This window comes from Tiliqua scincoides, chromosome 1 (assembly GCF_035046505.1).
Source record: "Tiliqua scincoides isolate rTilSci1 chromosome 1, rTilSci1.hap2, whole genome shotgun sequence".
Taxonomy (NCBI): Eukaryota; Metazoa; Chordata; class Lepidosauria; order Squamata; family Scincidae; genus Tiliqua; species Tiliqua scincoides.
The window spans coordinates 90,771,005-90,789,192 of record NC_089821.1 but is presented as its reverse complement, the minus strand read 5'-3'; the positions used below and the strand labels follow the sequence as shown (position 1 = coordinate 90,789,192).

Genomic DNA, 18,188 nt, shown 5'->3' with positions numbered 1-18,188 from the left:
GCATGCACGTATTTCTTTTGTCTCGCTACTGTTCATGATGAAACAGGCTTTGCAAGCCTGAAACATTGCAAAACCCTTCAGTTCCTCTTTACCTAGGACAAAAGTGGAATGAGTATGCAAGCAGTAATATCTCTTTCATCCTGTGTTCACACTTTTTTGATGGGGAGGGGAAACAACCTTAGACTTGAAATTCTCTCCGTTTAAGGGGATGCAAAAGAATTTGAAAACAAATTAAAACCTCATAGAAGGTCCAATATGTTAGTGCATAGCACAGAGGCTCAGTAAATATCATATTAAGCTACAACCACAGGAGATAACAAAAGGAAATAGTTAAGGTACCATAATTATCTTAGCCTTTTTTTTCCAGGTCACTGTAATCTACCCAAAGATAACTAATTGCACAAAGTAAACATTCCTCTCCAACCACAAAAGGAATCTATTACACAAACATATAATTCACAGTCATTTTTAGTGGGCTGTAAACAGTTTGGAATGAGCATAAAATGGGACAAAAATCAAAGTGAGCATTTTGAAATGAAAAAGTGTTTGCTACAAAAGGTCAGTCCCTTTGCTTGGCAAACTATGCAGAAAAGCCTGGGAAAATGTTGAACACACAAGCAGTAAGGGGATTTTAAAGCCAACAACCTCCCTGTTTCTTTAAACAGACATCGGAACCTATAACTGGATGCTGTCAAACAAATGACAGCAAAAAAAATAGAACAGCTGCTAAGAAGTAAAGTTGAGAGATAAAGTTTTTAAAGCTAGGGACCTTCTCTGAAGTGGACTAAAGGTCCTCCTTAAATCTTTACACAAGGTTATGGATCTCAGGATGACTTTTTGGCAGGGAGTCAAATATGTAACTTTGTATATAATTCCTGCCATAGCATCTTGTGCTTGAGAAAGAAAATCAGCAGAGTTGCAATGTCCAATGGCTAATAAATCTTTCATGCCTGCAAACATTGACAGCAAGGATTTGGGAATAAAAGACAACAGTGAGTGTCATTAGCTTTCATTAGAGGGTTCCCAAGACAAATGAAATGGTATTGCTCCTTTACATCAGTCGAAACCAAATCAACAGAAATAATTTGTATGGGACCACAAGGAATGTGTCGGCAGAGCTTATTCAGAAATCCCACTGAGTTCAACAGAACACAAGGAATTGTAGCCTTCAGGTACAAAAGCATTGAATGTGATAATCTACCCCATTAGGCAGCACTTCATATTTGAAATGAGAAATGGTCCAGGAGCTTCTGTGGAAGACAAGCCAAGGAAAGTGGGAGAATAAGGTGTAGGACTGCTGTTTGCAGACAAGGCTGTCACCATGTCTAGTTTGGCTCTTAGAACAGCGGCGCTCAAAGTCATGACAGCTGCACACTCGGAATGCGGGCCCCGGCACAACTGACACTTTCGGTTCTGGCGCACCACGGGACTTCATGTCCCCGGATTGAGATGATTTAATGCTCTGGCCAGTTGCATCTATGCTGCAAAGCCCCAGCAGGCATTGAGTCCAGATTTCCATGAAGACATGACGGCCCGGATCATTACATCATCCCAATCTGAGGAACATGAAGTCCTGCAGCATGCCGGAACTGTAAGAGCTGGTTACGGGAGGGAAGGAGTTGCTTGAACCCTGGATTCAACTAGCCCTGTCTTAGAGCCAAATCAAAGGCATCCTGACTTTCGAATGTAATGCTGTGTCATATGGCTCAGGGTAGAAGTTTGACTATATTATTGAAGGACTGTCTTCTTCTTCAGCTAAAGGCTGAATCCTGATCACCATGAAAACACATTTGAGGGCCTCGTCCTGCAAGCTCTGGATAAAACAAATAATCTGGCCATTAGGGGCCCAATCCCATCCAACTTTCCAGTGCCGGTGCAGCAGCAATGCAGCCCTGAGGAAAGGGAACAAATGTTCCCTTACCTGGAGGAGGCCTCCATGACAATTCCCCTACAGCAGGATGCAGCACATGCTTCGTTGGCATGGCTACACCAGCACTGGAAAATTGGATAGGGTTTGGTCCTAGGTCAAAGTTTTGAAAAATGGGATTCAGCTGCGGAAGCTCAATCTTAAAATCTGAGAATTACCAAACTATCATCATAATTTTATATTACTCTTTACAGTGTTCTAAGTGCTTTGCAGAATGATCTCTATAATCCTTCAAACCACTTTGGGCGCAATCCTAACCCCTTATGTCAGTGCTTTCCAGCACTGATTTAAGGGCAGTGCAGCTCTGAGCTAAGGGAACAAACATTCCCTTACTTTGAGGAGACCTTCGTGAGTGACACCCAACTGCAGGATGCAGCACATGTCCCATTGGCAATGCTATGCCAGTGCTGGAAAGTACTGACATTAGGGGTTAGGATTACGCCCTTAGTGAGGTAAGTCGCTATTATTATCCCTGTTTCACTGATGAAAGACTAGAGCTTGCCTAGGCATTAACTGTGGCCCTGGGGGTGTATCCGTTCATCCTCTAATACCCCAATCCTACCTAAGCTGCCCTCCAGTGAAGCAGACAATCTGCTGGTGCACCAGGCCTTCACAGTGTCGCAAAAGCACATACAGCACATTGTAACGGCATGAAGGAGCAGGAAGGCCAAAAGCCTTCCCACCGGTAACAGTGCATGGAGGGACGCCTACCAAGGTAGGTAAGACTGCTGTAGGGATAGAGGTGGAATGGGGCAGGGGAAGGGCAGCAACAAGTGGATGAATTGGGCTCAGGAGGGGGGTGGGATTGGCAGCCCTGAGCACATCTTTTCCTATCCAATTTCCTGGGCCGGATCCACCGGCATGATCAATTTAGATTGCACCAGTCAGTTGGCACATAGTGGATGTTGGGGCTTACCACAAGTGTCTCCTTACTTCAAGAAGACCCCCAGCAGTCAAAGTTCCCCCACAGGATGCAGTGTAGCTTGCACCGTCACCACTGCATTGGCACAAGGGAGTTCGGTTAGGATTGGGCTGTAACACACTACACTACACCAGCTCCACTGACTCTTATCTGGAACACTACACCACAGAACCACTGAACATGTGTGAAATTCCTCTTCCTCACCCTTTTTGAGCAGTTATGACACACCACCGTACAGAATGAAGGAGGGCTTCTAGTTCTGAGGGGAAGCCATGTAGAAAGATAAAAGCCTTCTCCCTCTGCTTCATGTTATTGTTTCCTCTACTTCACAAATTAAGGGCGAAATCCTGTGAATGAGTTGGGCTGCCACAATTCCATTGCACTGGCCCAGGAGGGTCACAAACATGTCGTAAACCACGATTGCGCCTCCTCGGGAGTAAGCCATATTGGTGCTCAGAGGTGCACCGACTCACGGAGGCTGAATTCAGCTTACTCTGTGAGCCTTGCGTCGGCCCAGCTGAGCCAACGCAAGGCTCTGGGATGGGCGGGAGGGAGGCGGGAGGGAGGTGTTCCTGGTCAGGAGTAGGGTGAGCAGTGGGCAGGTGGGAGGGGAGCGGGAGGCGGGGCTGGGATCCAGCAGTGATGCTGGATCCCAACTCCTGTTCCTGGGAGATCGGAGCAGCTTGAAGCCGCTCTGCTGTCCTCGGACTTGCACCACCTCAGGAGGTGGCGCAAGTTCAAGGACACCCATTGGGGAAAGGATGCCTTACTCAGGGATAAGAGGGAAAATTTCCCCTTGCCTCTGGTTGAGCTGTCTTGGGCCCCTATCCTACACTGGATATAGTGCAAGCCTCTTGACTTGCCTGTTCCAGTGCAGGGTAGGATTGTGCCCTAAGCCATGTATGGCTGGTTTTTAAAAACTTAATATTGCCTTATTCTTGTATCACTGCAGTTTGCTATGAATGGAAATTAAGTAGTATTCATTCTGAAATATACTTGCCAAGAAAGTTTGTCAGCAGGAAGTTTTAACCATGCCAACTGTTGCTCTATCCACATAAGACCAAACACACATCTAGCCCAGCATTCTGCTTCCAACAGCAGCCAGATGAAGGCTTCTGGGAAGCAGCCACTTCTATTGTTTGTCCCCAGGATCTGGTATCCAGACACTGCATTTGAACATGTATGTCACCAACGTATGGAAGACATGTGGTAGGCACATGCCAGAGAGTTGGGGCTGGCTGTAACTTCCTGATATGTGCCCATCACACATTTAATTCCTCCCTTTTGAGCTTTAGGACACCATAGCAAAAAACAATGTGACACAACAGATGTGCCTATTGCATAAAATGTGAATAATCTGGGCCAGCTAGAAAACTCCTGATGTTTTACATAGTCCTGCCTATTTGAAAGAATGGCTAAGATTACCCTCCTACAGCAGACTTGCAACCTAACTGATACAGATAGGGCAAAAATAAGAAAGGAGACAGGGTTTGATGCAGTAATAACAGGCAATGAAGCAGGGTAAGAAAAATGAGAAGGGGGAATATGAAGAAAGAGTGAAGAGATGAAACATACAGTACAGTCAGGAGTCTTAAATTTAAGAACTGTGGACTTGGTGTCAATGCAGAAAGCCTATAGAAAAAGACTTAATGTTGGCAATTCAAATACATAATAGGAAAGGTCTGGAAGACAATTTTAGCAGAGACATTCAAACTCCAATGAAATTTTGAGTGTGAAGATGTGTACATTGACCAGACTCGTTTCCAGTTACCCAGCTGATATATTTTAAATGCCAGTACCTTACATTTTATTCATTATCCACATCATTTTTAGTTTGTAGTACACAGATTACAGAGGTATGGGAGGAATAAAGTCAAGATGGACAAGCAAGGCACAGCCATCTGGAGCTCTTGTCTTTCTCTGCCCTATTTAACCTATAGCTATATCCAGAATATAGTATAGGTCATGTTGGAATGGAACTGGCTTAGCCTGGGAAACTTGCAAAAGCCAGACTCATAACTGAGTCCAGCCAAATTATCTGAATTTAAAGTGATTCAGTGCCATTGAGTGTAATGCCCAAAACTTTCTATTGCTTGCTCACATGCTCACATTTGTAATATGAACAGCTTCTCATGTTGATCACCAAGTATTACAAATACCTTCATAAAGCAATAGTGGAATTACCCGGTTCAACCGTTCAAACATACAGAACCCGATACTGTCACCTAGAAAAGCATTTAAATCAATTCATCCTCCTAGTTCCAAGGTGAAATCTGTAAGAGAAGCAATTCTTAAAAAACAATGTATCATCTTCAGTGAAAAGCGTTAAAGTTTCTGTGTACAGTTACAGTATGCTAATAGGGTGGGAGGCATACAGCTTCCCTGCCTTAGCCAATATGCCAGCTGCACTGAGTATTTAGGCCGTCTTACTAAGACTATGGAAGTAAACATACAGTTTTCATTAAATGTGCCTTTCCCATAATTGGTACATAAGTATTTCCCATGACTCTGCAGTTGAAATAACTTGGCTGGAGGCATATCTGGCCATTAGGAGGAGGGCTTCAAATCTGTTGAGTCTCAGCCATGCCGGGAGACTTGGCACCTCCACACGCAGCTTCCTAATACCAACCCCAGTTTAAAATGTCATCAGAAGCTTTCATAAACATTGGATTTAGCTTCACATAAATTACTGCTGTCCTGCGATGGTTTATGCCAGAATTTAGTGAAAACAACTCGTTGAGTAAACAGAATAAAAGTAAATGCAAAGGAATCATAATCCAAGTCCATGATAATGTAAAACTGTATACCAAGTACAAAGTCAAAAATACAGTGATAAAATTGGATTTTTTTTAATCACATGCCACCAAGATTAGTTATTATTTACATCTGTACTAGCTAAAGCCATATGCTGGTTTAAGGTTACTGTAAGTAAAAGGAATAAAGACTCAAATCAAAAAAGAATTATGTAATGTATCTGCAGATCAACTGCAGGGATAGTGACAGTATGCTGTAGGGATAGTGACAATATGCTTTCCTGTACCTTCTTATATACCAACTTCATGATCATACAGATATCTAATCTGGTTCCACTAATCTATTTTTATACTACAGCTGTATACACTGCAATATTAACAACCTCTCCGTAACCACTATTTCTTGTCCCTCACTGGTTGGCTGTAGCAGAGGGAGATGGGCTGAAACGTAGCACCAAGAGTTAATCTACATCATTAGAAGGACTGCTCAGAGGCTGCTTTTGAAACTTTTCTTAAAGGACCTTACCTGAGAAAAAGCATTAGGTATCAGGATCAGCAGGAAGCAAACTGAGAAATTTGCCTAGGGGCATGATCCAGTCTGCTGTTCCCCTTAAGCAGATGGGTGGATAGGTAGGGGAGGGATATGAATGGATGCGAGGGAGAAGATAAACCTGGATCACACATCCCTCCTCAGGGAGAAGACTGAGGGCTTGTTCATTTCACTGGAAGAGAAACCCTACAAGACACAGGAAGTGGATCTGGAATTTATTTCTGAGTGAGTGATTTGGATAGGGTCAAGGCAAAACGGAAACAAACTGGGGGGGAGAGAAAATGGGTAATGATGGAGCAAACTGTGGAGAGAAGACAGCATGGGAGCAATACAGTACTGGGGGAATGAAGCTGAGAAGAGGAGCAGAAGGAGAGGTTAGGCAAGACAATGCAGAAGGGAAAGACAGGCAGAGAGTAATGTTTCCATTGCTCTGCCTGCCCACTAGCTTTGAAAATGGAAGTACATTCATTGGTAGCAAGATCATGCACATCATGTTTAGGATGGGACTTCAATGGCTTCCTGCAGTCTATTGGGAAACAAGGGAGAAGGATACTAACAAGTCCCATATTGAGGCCCTTCCAGCCAGTAGTGTAGCTAGAGGGGGTGCAAAACACTAAGTTTTTCACAGCACCTCCGCACAGTGTGCAAGCGGTCCCTCCCCTTTGGAGCCATTCCTGGTCACTAAAGTATTTGCTCTAGTCGCCTGGAATGGTTCTGAAGGGGGAGGGGCTACTTGCATGTGCAGGGAGGAGCCATGAAAACTTAGTGTTTAGTGCACCCCCTCTAGATATGCTACTGCTGCCAGCAGCAAGCGGCTAGCTGCTGAAGTTCTTTTGCCATCACCTCTACTTAGATACCTTTAGAGCTTGTGCAGTGCCCACAACTGGCATGAGGAGGCGGCTCTGGCTGCATCGCGGACAGGGCAGCTTCACGGTTCTGCCGGCGTGGCTGAGCCGGGAGCAGCAGAGGTTGAGCTTTGTCAAGGAAGCATGGCTCTCAACCACCCTGGAAATCCACTGCTAAACCTGGACATTTCAAGTTGCCTCATGTCTCAGCCAGTCGTGGGCAAAGGATATACTTTTGCATGAAATTGGTCCCAGTTTAAATCCCAGCATCTCCGATTTAAAAGATTTCACTAGCAGGACTTTGCAATTGATGTCAGCCAAAACACAGCAAAATGGACCACTGGCCTGACTTGCTATAAAGAAGCTTCATGTGCTTATTCTTTATTCCATGAACAATGTAGTAGCAGCCCCAGTAGTAGTAATGGCATTCTTTAGCACAAGAATATTGTGCTGACAGTTTACTCCTATCTAGCCACCCTTCTCAAACAAAATTGAAAGCCATTTTCAATACACTACTATATAATAGTTTTGAAAGTTGTGAAAATAAAACGTTCTCTAGTTTCTGAATCAGACAGCCATATTTTCCTTCCAACTCTGCTTCTCTTTGGTTCGGTTCACACCAACAAGACATTAGGGATGCCAACTGGTTGACTCCTTATCTTTAGCAGAGGCTTTGTGCACCAGAAATCTGCAGGTGACTCTTTTTGTGGCATGGAGCTAAACTTAGTCACCTGTAATTGCTGGAGATCACCAGTTCAAAAGCTGGCAACTTTACAAGGGGCATGTGTTTAACTCTCTCTCTCTCTCTCTCTCTCTCTCATTTTCTTTTCAAATTCCCCCCCCCCCAAAAGTAAATTGGTATTTTTGTTTTCCTTTGATATGTTTTATTTAATGACTAGACAAAATCAGTGTACAGTATTGTAATTAACTTGCTGGTAATTTTGTGGTGCAGTGCTACTTATTTTAGACTCTCACAGCCCAAACCTATGCATGTCTACTCAGAAGTAAGTTCTACTAGAGTCAATGGGGCTTACTCCCGGGAAAGTGTGGATAGGATTGGGCTGTCACTCACTTGATACTAATTAGAACAAGGAAACTTCCAGTAAAAAAACAGGTATATCAGTGCGTACAATTCCCTAGCTCTTAAGATGTTGCAGACTTGCAGCAAATGGGAATAAAACCTTATACCTTTTTACAATACACACACACATTACTGTTTCCTTGGGTACTAATATCTTCCACTGAAAATTATCTGGTAGAAAAGATGGCATGCCAACAGAAGGCAGGAAAGAAATTAATAGTTCCGTGCTATACATATCTATTCAGAAATAAACCCCACTGAGTTCAATGAGAATTACCCCCAAAAGTATGTATTGGTTTGCAGCTTTTGCACTTCAATTCTATGCATGTTTATACAGTGACAAGTCCAATTTTATTCAATGGAGTTTATTCCTAGGTAAGTGTGCATAGGATTTGTATGTCTTAGAAGTAATAAGGGTTTGAACTGCATTAGTAAACAAGAAATAACAGGCACAAAATAATTACAGATAGCAAGAGGCTTTCTATGGCTCCTTGTAGTGGTGGAAGTGTATTGGGCAACCAAAAAAGTGCTATCCTATCTTTTAAGACATGGGTCTCCAAACTTTTTGGCCAGAGGGCTGCATCAAATGTCTGGCACGGTTTTGAGGGCCAAAAAAAATTTAAATATAAAATTTATATAAATAAATTAGAGATGGAACTTAGATGTGCGAATAAATGAATGAATGGGCTCATTCATTCAAACTCTCTGGCCATTAGAACACCCTCCAGTTGCAGTCATGTTTGGCTAAGTGGGCCAGGGGCTTTCAGGGTTACAAGAGGCTGGCTGCGGGCTGGATAGAGGCTCTCTGTGGTACGCATCTGGCCCCCAGGCCGGGGTTTGGAGACTCCTGTTTTAAGATATGCTAAGAGAAGAGAAGCAAGAGAAGGGAAGAAGGAGAAAAGAAAGAAGAAATAGTTACATACAATGTTGAAGTATAATCTTAACTCCTGGGCATTCCTGGTGAGTCACTAGCGTTGCAATCCTATGCACACTTTCCTGGGAGCAAGCCCCACTGAAGCATCCTTCTGAGCATACATGTTCAGACCTTACTTCTGAGTAAACATGCACAAGACTGCACTGTTAGAGCTGTTAACTTAAAGCGTCAATTGTAAATGCAGCCGAAGGAAGAGCTGATTATTAAATCACCTACCTCGTTTTTCAACAGCCTTTATGCACTTCATAACAAACTGAGGGACTGTGGAACCATCGTGTTTGCAAACACTGTGCAAGCAGGAACCAAAAACTTGATCTGGTAAGGACAAGAAAATAAAGGGAGTTATGGTTAAAATGATGAAGCATGGATTGATACACAAAAGAAGCACTTGAATATGCAAAGAGGTAAAAGGGTAAGGTTAATATTCCCATGTCAACCGCAGGGAGGTACGTGGGGCAGCAGCAAAAAATAGGGCCTTCTCAGTAGTGGCACCAACACTATGGAACTCCCTCCCCCTTGATTTATGAACTGCTCCCTCTCTTGAAACTTTCAGGCAAGGCCTGAAGACATTTCTTTTCAGGCAAGTCTTCTGAGTCCCTGGCCTTTTTAACATCTTTTAACTTCTACAGGCTTGGGGCCTTTTTATAAACTCCTGCTGTCTGCTCCTTTTACATCTTTTTATCTGATTGCTGTTTTTAAGAATGTTCTTATTATTAATGTGTTTTTTTATCTTGTTTTTAATTCATATTTTTCATTGTGTTTTTAGTTATTATTGTAAGCGGCCTTGGGTTCCTTCGGGGAGAAAGGCAGGGTGCAAGTGAAGTAGATAAATAAATAAACCATTGCTTGATGAAAATTTACCGTAGGTGGACAAACTTTAGGGATGGGGATACTTGAAATGTTATGTTCCATGTTTTAAATCTGTAACATTCAATTTTTAAAAGGATTTGCTTAATATACTGAATACATATAGACAGATCATGAACTTGGTATAATATTTACACCCTTATCCCTTTGCACAGCTCTTGGCCTCTTTCCCTTGGAGTCTGCTTAAAAGCTGCTCTGCAAACCTTGTGGATGTTACGTGCCAGCAGGTGGAAATGCTATCCTGGAGGTCTTCACCTTCAGCATCCTTCCTAGGAAACTTCCATTTGACTTCCATTCAAAAGTGTGTTTCCCTGCCTAGAATCTAGTAGAATGGAAGGGATACCATCTACTAGATAGATACCATCTATCTAGTAGAATAGAAGGGATACCATCTATTCTGCTGCTCCAGCATTCTAACATCTTATTTGCTGCACGTATAGATCCTGCACTAGTGTCAGTATGAAACTGTGACTGATTTCTAAATTCTCATTTTTTTATTGAATTAACTTTGGATGGAGACTGTTAACAAAAGCAGCTGTTGTTTCTTCACAGTATTATTCTATACTTCTAATTGTTTCAGGAAGTGATATATGCTTGGCAATAAACATAGTGAACCCATCCAAACTCAAGTTAGTCATGACAGGCTGCCTAATCATAAAGCTGGAGGCTCTGCCAAGTGCAGTGGCACCAAAACGGCGACTGCTGCATCCAGTGGCAGTGCCGAGGCCACCGGAAGTGTCATCAGGGGACCTTTGGCTCCTTTCCACGGGAGAAAGCTCCAAGCCTCGCAATGGGACTTTTAAAGTCTTTCCAGCTATTTTGCCACAACAGACTTGAGAGAGTCCATGTCGGGCCTTCCAGCCTGACACTGAGTTCAGAATACAGCAGAGCAGAGTTCTACTGGTACCACCCCCACTCCTGCCCCAGTCTCTCCCCTTGCCCGGCTCTCCCCCCTGTCCCACTACTCCCTGCCTCTCCGTGCCCCAAAAATACTTACCGCCAACTAGCACTGCTTGGGTGCGGCTTAGACCAACTGGCGTTGGCCCAGCACTGACAGCCCCTCCTCTTTGGGTGCCACAGATGTGACTTACAGCACATTTGTGACACGCAGCAATGGTTCTGAGTGTCTTTAGGATTGGGCCCTTAGGCCCCAACCCTATCCTCCACTAGCAGTGCTAATGCAACTAAGCCAAAAAGGCATGTGATGCATCCAGTGGTGAGAAGAGGTGATTCAAGGGCAAATGGGAGGTAGGTACACAATATTTATACTTGCCTGCACATATTCCCTGGGGCTGACTAAGGATATCCTTGGACTTATGCCACCTCTTTTGGTGGCATATATCTGAGGAGAGACAAGGGGCATGGAGGTTTGAAAATGGAAGGGTTTAAGATCTGGTGTGTGCCATTGCTGCTGGATCCACCCCTCCTGCCTTTTCGCTGCCCCTGGCTCCTCCCCCCTGCCTGCTCACCCCACTCCTAGTCCTTCCACTCCCTACCCACCCTGTCCCCACATAGCATCTATTTTTTTCATAATATTTTCATTAAGGTCTTCAATGAAGCAGATTTCAGGTTGGTGATTTTTTTAAAGATTATCATTTTAAGGTGGATGCCAAGTTTTAACAGGAATAAACTGGTCCTAGCCCATGACAACACTTGTAAATTGCGTTGCTTACAAAATGAATTTGCGTTTTAACTACACCATACTGCCTTTTGGTGCTTCATCTCTAAACCTCTGGTGAGCTGAGGGTGTTCATCATGCAGTGTGTCAGCATAACCAGGTTAGTGCTCTCCGATTATAAATTAGCTTTATCCTCCTTCATCTCCGCTATATATTTTTGACAAATTATAAAAAGAGTGCCCTGTAATGGAAACTTTGTCAGCAGAATCCAAATGAATCAAGCCTATGAGGGAAACCATTCAATAGAAGCAGTTTAAAATGTTTAAACAATGTGGCTATAAGATCATCATTTAAACCAAGAGATCGTCTCCGCATACCTTTCCAGCAGAGCATGACACTTGGAAAATTGGTGCAGAGGCCTTTGATAGTGCCTCTGTAATCAATGCTTCTGGGCAAAGCCTGAAATAATCCTAGGAGAGCATGTATAACTAACTATATAGTAACCTGCACAACATTAAGGATTGGCGTATTCGCCCTTAGATTTTTCCACAGAGCTATCAAGCAAGACGCTGCATTTTATGCTCTTTCAGGGAGGACATATTTCATCCTCCAACACATTACTTAGACATTGAGAATACTTCCTCAAATAATTTTATTTTCCAGGAAATAGCATACTCTGCTGACAGAGAATTGAGCATTTGAGATCTGGGGGTCAATACCCCAATCCAGTGGTTCCCAAACGGTGGGTCACAATCTGGTTTTTGGTGGGTCGCCAAACTGACAAGCTGATAAGGAAAATTTATTGAGCTATATAGAAACCAATACAGAGGAGCATGAGCATGTGCCTTGGTCAACTTCAAAGGGCAGGCCAAGTGGAATGCAATATCACCAGGATGGTGGTCCCAATCCAATGAATGCAGGCTCCAACAAACTCTTAAGAAGGAAGACTCCCCCCTCCAAGATGTCAAGGAAAATGTATTGAGCCCTATGGAAAGTGAAATTGAGCCACACAATATTTATTCATGAGTAAGTGACCATGTCCTAGGCTGCAATCCTATCCACACTTTCCTGGGAGTAAATTCCATTCACTATAATAGGACTTGCTTGTGAGTAGATAGGTATAGGATTGAGCTCTCAGGGCCCAATCCTATCCAATTTTCCAGGGCCGGCGTAGCTGTGCCAATGGGGTGTGAACTGCATCCTGTGGTGGGGGACCAGTCACAGAGGCCTCCACAAGGAATGGGAACATTTACTCCCTTACCTTGGGGCTGCATTGCGGCTGCACTGGTGCTGGAAAGTTGGATAGGATTGGGCACTCAGAGCTGGCCAGCCAGAGCTGGGTTAGTGCACGGCGGTCGCCCGGGTTCCGTGGCTCGGCAGTCTTCCGGACCACCGGGCTGCAGAACATGAGGCGAGGGCATGGCCGGGGCATGGGGGAGGCATTCTGGGGAGGGCAGAGGCATATCAGGGGGCAGGCGGGTGGCGTGTCGGGGGAGAGGCAGATCCGCAGAGCTGAGCTCCCCAGGATCCAGGGCGCTTGTGGAGGGCTGCACACCCTACACGAGCACCTTTACTTTAGCGCCAACCTTTTGGTCAGCGCTAAAGAGAGTAGCCCCACTGCAGGACAGCTTCCCTTACTTGGGGGAAGGGGACAAATGTCCCCTTCTCCCGAGGTGCCTCCTGCGGTAATACGGGATGCGCAGGATCTGGCAGCAGCCCTCCACGGAGCCACCGAGCCTGGGCGCTGCAGGCAGCTCAGGATTGGGCTGCCCATCCCCTATGAAGGGAAACACCAGGTGTACCAGAATGGTCCTGATTTGATGAACGTGGATCTCAACAAATGCTCCAAGAGCCCCCCCCCCCCATAAAAATATAAAAACAGATGCTTGAGCAGCTGGTAAAGTGAAACTTTAAAAAAAAAAACCTCTTGTTAGCTAGGTGGATCCAGATAGAGTATCGTTTTAAAAAGTGGGTTCCAGTACTAAAAAGTTTTGAACCACTGCTAAGCCATAATCAGGACTGCTTATGACTGCAGGCAAAGAAGCAAGCAGTTAACAGAGGAATGGAAAATTGGATTGTGCTGGCTGAAATGGGGAGGGGGATTTGAATGGGCTTCTGATGTATGATGTCATCTGTTGAGTGAGGGATCAAGGATGAGGGATTAGTTGGTCAATTGGAACAGTGATATTTGCATGAATATTATTATTATTATTATTATTATTATTATTATTATTATTATTAAGAATACATATACTCTTCTCAGAGTAGTTTACAAGCGGTTTACATAATAAAATCAATCAATGGTTCCCTGTCCCCAAAGGGCCCACAAAAAAGCACCAGCGGCAGCCGCTGGAAAAGACACCATGCTGGTGCAAAGAGCCTAGTTGCTCTCCCCCTGCTAAATATAAGAGGGCACCACTTTAACAGGTGCCTTTTGCCCAGTTAGCAGGGGTTAAATATGCTGGCATAAACTCCTGTATTTATCAGGCAAAAAGGCATTACATAATACTCCCATGATAAATGGGAAATACAGGTACCTCCTTATTTGCTGATTTGTGACCCATGGATTTGACCCTCCATGGGTTCTGATCAGGAGGCTGACCTATAGCTCCCAGATACAATCGGAAGAATCTTCCAGTTGCACCCGGAAGGTTCTGAGGCCTGAGGTAGCGATCTGAGAACTCAGACCACTGCCTGGGAGCAGATGCTAGCCCCTACAGCAGATTTCATGATCCAGGATGTTCGGCATCCACAGGTGTTCTGGGAACAGAACCTCTATGGGTGCTGAGATCAGAATGTATACATTGGTTCCTAGAGGAGCAGGAGGCTGAGTTCTCCTTAGCTGTGATAGCACAGTCATGCTTTCACTCTTGTGAAGTAAGAGTGTACACCCCCAAATCCATTATGCTGTTTCAGAGGGTGCTGATAAGCTATTTGTTCAGGCAATACTACAACCAGGTAGGCTGAGCTATGCTCACCTTGGTAGTACCTGAAGAGTAGGTGGCAATGGGTGAGGATATTTGGGCTGTCTGAAGCCTATGGGATACCGGTTCGTCATTCCGGACACCAAATTTTAGAAACTGCTGAAACCTTTGATTAATATGAATGATGGATGTTAGGGATTCATAACTTTCACATTCTACTTCACAGAAGTTTTAGAAAAATCTACATCACTCATCCTTTTCTAGAAAAAAGAATTCCTATTTTTTTATGTCTAAATGTTTTAAATCTTGCTGTGATACAGAAGCAACCGGAACATCTTTCTCAATATCTGCTTCCAAGGGAATAAAGAAAGTAAAGAGACTTTGTTTGATTTATAAGTGAAAGGGCTTTTTGGAACTCCACTTTCTTATTCACTGCGGGGAAGGGTAGGGGTGGGAGGCAAAGACGTACACAACACTCCTAACCTCCGGTTATGACAGTTTATGTTTCCTATCCAGCTTATTTAGTTCAAATGTCTGGGAAATAGACACAATTACCACCTTATGGAATACTACTTAACTTTAAATGCTCCCTCCTGAATAGAAACCACTCTGTCCTCTCGAAGTTTATTCCAATTTCTCAGGAATTGCTCTGTCGATAGGCCTCTGAAATGTTTTTGTTCATCATTTAAAAATTTCAACTAACGAAATATATATGTTTTATTATAGTGAAGAAAATTCCCATACAAAGAGCTGTTCACAAGAACTAGTAAAAAAAAAAAAAAGAGGAAAAATGAAAAGGAAAAAATAGAGCTGCATTTTATGCCCTTATACAGCTTTAATCATTCACTCTTTCAGCTGTTATCAATTTAAAACCAATGAAACTCCCACACTGAGTCCATTTGAGCAGTCAATTTTAATATCTTGAGGCATCTGTAGTTATTCTGAATTGGCTGCAAAAGCAGAACTAACAACTTAAGCTCTAACCATAAGTCTACATCAGGCTGGTAACCCATACATCAAACACCGACAGTTAGTCAATACTACAGTATGAAAAAAAAACAACAACCATTTTTAAGAAGATCTGTATATTCCCAATGTGCTCAGCAGCATGGTTCACATTATGGGTTACTGATAGATGCACATAAAAACCATACATTTGAGGTAGTAGAGGACATGACAACTTTTTATGTGGATATAAAGGGAAAGGAGAAGAGAGGACAGTCATTCCAAGGTTCTGAGGCATATGATGATGATGATGATGATGATAGCTTTAACATAGTGTATTGCTCATCCTGCCTGAAGAAGCCCACTGAGTTAAAAAAAAGACATGACACTGTTCAAAACTTATGGAACTGTTGTTTTGTAAACAACCTTGAATTTATCCAAGCTACTGACTAACCAGCAAAAAATAGTGGAAAGCTAGTATCCATCCATCCATCCACCCATTGTCCATTCTTTCTTTCCTTCAGAAACTTGACGGGAATGTATAAATGGTTATTCCATTTTACCATTATAACAATCTGGTGAGGCAGGTTAAGCTGAGAGATAGCAACTTCTCACACACCATTCAGTTCGCTTCAAGACTGAGTAGGGATTTGGCTATAGTTGCTGCAAAACACAGTTTTTCTGTTCAACAAACTAGTTGTTGCCCTCTTGAGGTAAATTTCAGTTCCTAAATTAATTTCTGCCAGTCTGAAAACATTCATCTGGTTTTCCAGTCTGTCCAAGTCATCCTCTCACTAGTTGGTCATGGGACCTGATAACTTTCATTTCCTACTAACTGACACCTCCGGTTTCAATTTTGCTTGTTTGCCTCTATATCTCATATTTCTGTGTGTGCATGACTGCAGTCCACAAAAGTATACAGGTGGAACCCCAGTATCCACTGATTTGGCATCCACTGATTTGACTCACCAATGATACCAGGGTCCACTTTTAAATGCCTTGTAACAAGGAAAAACTCCAATTTCCTACCTTTGCAGTTGCAAGCTTCTCGGGGTAAAAGATAGCTTTAAAGACTCACTTCTGGGTTTCTTGCTCCTCTGTTGTCACCCCAGAATACATCATTATAAATGCTATATCACATTCAGCCACTAAATGGGGTGAATAATGGAATCTAATGGAATAATTTCAATCCATTAGATTCCATTATTCACCACATCTGGTGGCTGAATTTGGTATAGCTTCTATACCAATGTATTCTGGGGCAACAATGGAGGAGCACGGAACCTAAGTGGGTCTTTAAAGGTCTATTTCCACTATTTTGGTATCCACTGATTTTTTAAAAATTCATTGGGGGTTTATTGATTGATTGATTAGATTTATATTCCGCCTTTCTCCCTGAAGGGCACCCAAGGTGGCTAACAATCAAAACATTAAAATACAGAATATAATACAAATAAACATTAAAAATAAAAACAATTAAAAGCAAGATGAAATGGAATGGAACCATATAAATTTGTTAGTCTTTAAGGTACTTTTAGACTCATTGTTTTGCTGTTAGGTAGCACCCATGCAGCTAATAGATTTCAGTTAGAAGTTTGGATCTGAATATATGAACAGGAAGAAATCAGGAGGCAGAAAACCTGGAAAAGGTGGACTCTTTTAGTCATGACAGATTCTTGAGGCCAACACATTAAAAAATCAGGGAGAAACGTTTGCATATACAGTATATGAAATCTTGGGACAGCATTAATTTGAACCTAGATCTCCACAGTTCAAGTTCGACATCCTATCACAACCTCTGAGAAATAAACAAAATTGCTTTATGAAATATTATGATATCACTACCCAGATCAAGATTACAGAATTAAAGATGGGTCTATTTGATTCGAATTTTCCTGATGATAAATGTTGTGTTAATGAATTGGTAATTTTCTGACATTGGTTTTAAAGAAAGAGTCTTTCATCTGATTGCTTGAATACTTGGCTTGTTTTAGTTCTTGAGAGGCACCTGACATTCTGGCATTAACTGGTAACTGAACTTTGGATCAGCATTTCTACAAACGGCATTAGGTTAGGGTGATGACAGATGCAAAACTAAAGAACTTGGAGAACATACTTCCAGACTTTGCAATGGAACGAAAAAAAAACAGGCAAGTATGCCAGTGAAACAAATGCTCTGCACCCCCCTTGCACCGAACTTATCTGCTGGACTTACCTGTTCCAGTGCATGCCCCTCTGTGTGCCCACTAGGCAGAAGGATCTGGCCTTCCCACTGGTGCTGCCGTAATGTGTGTCACAACGTGCATTATGGCCTACACATGAAGGTCTGGTGTGCCGGCGGAGTGCGTGCTTTACAAGCTCAAAACTTGGAAAGGATTGGGCCGTAAATGTTTTGGTAAGTATATCTTTCTTGAAATCAATTGGCCTTATTCAACCATAATTTTGTTTATATTCCCATGCTATGACTGTTACAAAACCCAATACTGCTAATGCTATTTTATTTACATGGCATTATGTAGAGAACTCTGGTTACAGTTGTCCTTCAATGAATGCACATACCCTTGTCCAATGTATGCACAATGGGATTTAAAAAAAAAGAAAAAAAAAAAGGAGTCCACAGGTATAGAGTCTGTTTATAGGCACTGCCCAAATGACTTGTGCACATTGTTTTGAGGTGCACTGCTCATTTGGATCAGGCCAATCCTAACTAACTTTCCAGCACCAGTGTAGCCATGCTAACGGAACACATGCTGCATCCTGTGGTGTGGGAGGGAATGTCATGGAGGCCTCTTCAAGGTACGGGAATGTTTGTTCTCTTACCT

General features: G+C 43.0%; 1 protein-coding gene across 1 annotated transcript in view; it reads right to left on the bottom strand.

Moving 5' to 3' along the window:
- The window catches only part of ARHGAP15 (Rho GTPase activating protein 15), a 464,537-nt gene that overhangs the window by 170,468 nt on the left and 275,881 nt on the right, over window positions 1–18,188 (bottom strand). The window contains exon 10 of the mRNA XM_066633052.1: window positions 9,229–9,327. Within this exon, the coding sequence (XP_066489149.1) occupies window positions 9,229–9,327 (99 nt within the window). The remainder of the gene's footprint in view (window positions 1–9,228; window positions 9,328–18,188) is intronic.